The sequence below is a fragment of the Hetaerina americana genome, unplaced genomic scaffold (genome assembly GCF_022747635.1).
Source record: "Hetaerina americana unplaced genomic scaffold, ioHetAmer1.1.p SCAF_2, whole genome shotgun sequence".
In the NCBI taxonomy this organism is placed as follows: Eukaryota; Metazoa; Arthropoda; class Insecta; order Odonata; family Calopterygidae; genus Hetaerina; species Hetaerina americana.
Window position 1 is genome coordinate 138,515 of NW_027286763.1, and position 4,896 is coordinate 143,410.

General features: G+C 41.0%; 1 protein-coding gene across 1 annotated transcript; it reads left to right on the plus strand.

Moving 5' to 3' along the window:
- The first annotated feature begins 2,332 nt into the window (after window positions 1–2,332).
- Window positions 2,333–4,138, plus strand: LOC139687507 (mRNA decay activator protein ZFP36L3-like). Its single transcript, XM_071584696.1, has 2 exons — window positions 2,333–2,747; window positions 4,116–4,138. The coding sequence occupies exons 1-2, from the start codon at window positions 2,333–2,335 to the stop codon at window positions 4,136–4,138; spliced, it is 438 nt and encodes a 145-aa protein (XP_071440797.1).
- Window positions 4,139–4,896: the final 758 nt, after the last annotated feature.

Sequence of the window (4,896 nt, forward strand, 5' to 3'; positions counted from 1 at the left end):
ACTCTCATACAGACTCTAAAACACCTCCGACGTCGAGTTTGTCGTGTAAAAAGGCAGCCTGGCGCCAATAATCTTGCAACATGACAACGCTCGTCCACACACATCGCGCGGGCAATTGGAGAGGCTCTGCGAAACCTGAAATTGGAACTGATTCCACACACTCTTTATTACCCCGATTTCTCGCCTTGCGATTTTTATTTTTTTCCTCAACTCAAGAAACACCTCAAGGGTAATCATTACACCTCGGACGACGAGGCGAAGGCAGCTGTCAAGTCCTGGATTCGAGAAAAGTCGGAAGAGTTTTTCAGCGACCGAATGAAAAAACTTGGCACGCGTTGGGAGAAATATTTAGCCTTAAAGGCGCCTATGTTAAAAAATAAATGTATGGTTATGAAACTTAAGAATTGCACTTTAATGTTTTTTTGTACAATCTTGCTATTTGTTTTTGTTCGTCCTCTACAAGCATGTGTGCATTAGTTTTCAGCCTATCCTCGTAGTTAACTAAATTCATTAATTCTGAATCAACCATGAAAGAGCAATTAAAAAAGAACCATTGACTTGTAAGATGTGCCATAATGGTCGATTATTTTCATAACTTGCCTCATAGAACTTAAAAACTAATGCCAGTTATCATGATGTATTATTTCGAACGATGAATACAATCAAATATTTCCTTAATGATTTGAAACTGAATCAGCAACCTTCGAAAATAATAAAACATAGATCGTTGATTTTTAATTTGCGAAGCATCGCTATTGTTATAATATAGCCGAAACTGATGCTGCACTACTGCTGAATCTTATAATAATGTTGTTATTAATTCTCAGATTTCAAATCACTGCATAGATGTGATGCGCCAGGTAAAGTTACCATGTAATAAAACTACGCAGGAAACTTCCAAATTCGTTGATCATGTGCTTATAGAAGGTGGCAATTCGGCAGAGGACTAAAGGAAGGCTGAAAAAAAAGCCCGCGTCGGCATAAGCCGACGAGGATTCCACAGCTTAATGGTCCATTGCTTCAGGGAAATTCGTCTTTTCATTCATTCAGATGGATGGCGTGCTTTAAGTGTTCTCCACTTACCATCCCAAATAGGGATCGGGATGGCACTGAAAATTACTGGTACCCTCGTGATCCGAACCAATCGTATGTGGGAGAGGAGCCATTAAAAGCCACCGCACTATTCTTATCCCCCATGATCAAAATTGAAACACGCAGTATCACTGTATGTTTTTATTGCATTTCTTACTGTTTAGTAGTCCAGCTAACATAATATATTATCTGTGCATAGGAATTGATATGCAATAAATAGTAAGGCGACGTAGCGTTTCTAATCTGTACCAAGTCATCTACGCAATTTTATCGCAAATCCCGATAAATATACCGTAAACGTTCATCGAAAGACTTACATTCCAGAAATTCGCGAGTATGCAGGTAGTTTATGTGACAATTATTGAATTCAATATACTTTGTTTTTGATAAGTGCCAATATATGAACCTCACCCTTTCTATCAATATAAATGAAAATCAACAATAAAAAATTCACGGTCCATGAGCGTTTCTTTAATGTCTATGAAGAAATAAAAAATGTTTGCAGACGTAGAAGATCAAATGCAGTGATAAGGAGAGACGAGGATGCACACTGGAGATGAGAGGAGAAAAAGATGATTTGGAAGGAACCCGGTTCTTCTTACGAGAAAAATCAAGATCTACAGTTGGACAATATCTCGTATGAAAGACTACAGAAAATTGAGACACTTTTCCTCGGAAAAAGAGAGTTCCTTTGGAACTTAACAATTCATCTTTGATAGATGGGAAATTTCGACATACTCAGCAATGATGGACTCCTTAATAAAACGTCGATTCCCGAGATAGGATGCCAACCAGAGGGAAACACTTACAATTTATGCACTCCAGTGATGGATGTTGGTCGAGTGGGCCCAACCACGGACAGGCTTGCTCCCTGTTTCTCTGAATCCATGGATCGTCCATCAAAGTCTTCGAAATCGTCATAATAACGTTCTCGGTCGTCCATACTCTCATGTTGCTCGTCGAGGTCGTCCATACCATTGCCTGGCATATCAGGGTCGTCCATACCATCTCCTGGCATATCAGGGTCGTCCATATCTTCTCCTGGCATATCGGGGTCGTCCGTACCATCTCCTGGCATATCGGGGTTGTCCATACCATCTCCTGGCATATCGGGGTCGTCCGTACCCTCTCCTGGCATGTCGGGGTCGTCCAAAATCTCTCCTGGTGTGTCTACCGGATTCTCTCCTGGCTTGTCAGGGCTTCCTGGAATTGGATCGGGGTCATCGTGAGGTTTATGGTTATGGTGGCTGCTGCTGGGGCGATGGCTGTTGCTGGGGCGATGGCTGCTGCTGGGGCGATGGCTGTTGCTGGGGCGATGGCTGTTGCTGGGGCGATCACTGTTGCTGGGGCGATCACTGTTGTTGGGGTTATAGCTGTTGCTGGGGCCATTGCTGTTGCTGGGGCGATGGCTGTTGCTGGGGCGATCACTGTTGCTGGGGCGATCACTGTTGTTGGGGTTATAGCTGTTGCTGGGGCCATTGCTGTTGGTGGGGCGATTACTGTTGCTGGGGCGATGGCTGTTGCTGGGGCGATTGCTGTTGTGGTTGTAGCTGCTGCTGGGGCGGTTGCCACTGCTGCTGCTCCCTGGGCGGTGGCCACTGCTGCTGCTGCCGCCGGGGCGGTGGTGGTGGTGATCGCTATCGCCGCTGCTGGACGTGAGTACGGGCCGGGCGCGTTTCCCGAACGTGTAGATAACGCAGTTGTAGCGGATCTCCCTCGGAGAGATGAACTTCATCTGCTCGTACCATTTCCCTTGGATCTGCGGGTAGAGATAATATAATAATGCTATTAAAAGGCTCTATATTGAACTATAGAACTAGCTACCATAATAACTCATTGTAAACATCACTTTTATGCTGACGATCTATAGATATATCTTGAGTCCAACCCCTCTGAATTTAACCATACCATCGACTTGGTCAACGAGGTCAACAGATATTCAAACATGTTCCTGTTGAATTGGGATGTGGTCCTGGATAATTTTACTTTATTAGGCAAAGAGTTCCATAGTTTACAGGATGAAATATCCAACCAATGTCCAACTCATCTGTGAATGGCTGACTGAAAATCGGCTAAATCTAAATCCCAAAAAGACCAAGTCGATAATCTTTGGAAGCACCGCCAGTGTACATATGCTGCTCACAAGTGATCTCCCTATAATAAGTGTTTTAAATATTCAAATTGACTACTCAAATACAGTGAAAAGCCTAGGAGTTTATCTAAGCAGCACCTTAACCTGGCGCGAGCAAGTAAATGCCATTTCTAATAAAGTTCACTAAACTCTTTACACAATGAAGCATTTCAGACACCTAATCCCAATGACATTACGCCAGAAGCTTGTTCAAACGTTAGTATTACCACATTTCGACTATTGCTCAGTTGTCTACGCTGATGTGAACAAGGAGCTAAGTAAAAAATTACAAAGGCTCCAAAATTCTTGACTGCGATTCATCTTTAATATGCGTTTTAATGAACGTGTAACTCCTTACTACAAAATGTTGAATTGGCTAAAACTCGAACAGAGGAGAATGCTTCAAAAGGCCTCACAATTATTTAAAGTTCTGAATTCTAAAAGCCCTTCATATTTATATGAAAATTTTACATTAAATCCATTTACAACAAAGAGATCAACCCGCATTACAAAGACATTCCATCTTCCCTTATACCGTACGGCTATATATGAGAAGTCATTCAGTATTTCATCCTGTAAACTATGGAACTCTTTGCCTAATAAAGTAAAATTATCCAGGAACACATCTCATTCCAACAGGAACATGTTTGAATATCTGTCTACCACACTACCAAAATGACCTTATTACTGCTCTACCAGGGTAAATATTTACGCTATGGTAATTATAACTATTGTTCTTTATATATAGATGTATGTATTGTACTATATGTTTCGTTCAACTGATGTTAAATTGTGTTTTGTGACTGGTTTAATTACCTTATTCTATGCATTATGTAAACCTGTTTCACTCCATTGGTTTCACAACCTCATGTAACATGTATTCTGCTTCAAGGGACTTTGGTCCAAGAGCAATAAAGTTGTTTATATATATATATATATATATAATATGTATGTATGTATGTATATATATATATATATAATATGTATGTATATATATATATATGTATATATATATATATATATATATGTATGTATATATATATATATATATATATATATATATATATATTGCGCTTCTGATATTCGGCAACTGTTACGTGCCACCGTTTCATTTGACGGGATAAAACTCCCGAAGATGGGAATGGAGATGAAATAGTTCATGTCTAATTTCACCGAGGTACTTCACACACGCCTTTGTACGGCGTTCTTTCTAGACATTTGTGATGCCAAAAGACACCAAATTGTTGCATACGAATGGAAACGTACTCTCCTGTGTCTATTTTATTTCATACTGCCATATCCTTGCACACATTCTTATCTGGCGTATTCATATTTCCGTCCGTTAATGTAAGGATGCAAAGATCCGCGGGTCACATTAATTCTCACATTCCCTAGCTCGAGGTCCATACGAGCACGGCCACATTTACCCATGGCTCTCTCGGTCCATGCCATCCTCTCTTAAATATTAACTCGTCTTTCATTTATTTGTTCTGCGATTTCACTGTCTACCATTCCATCTGTTGGCGCCACATCTTCCCAGTTCTTTCATACTTGTCTCCTCATACCGGGGCCTCCAATCCAAATCCTTTCATGACCCACTCGCCCCTCTCCTATTTTTACCACAAACCTTTCTCAAGCACCCCATAGTGACTCCATTTAGTCGACATTTGTGT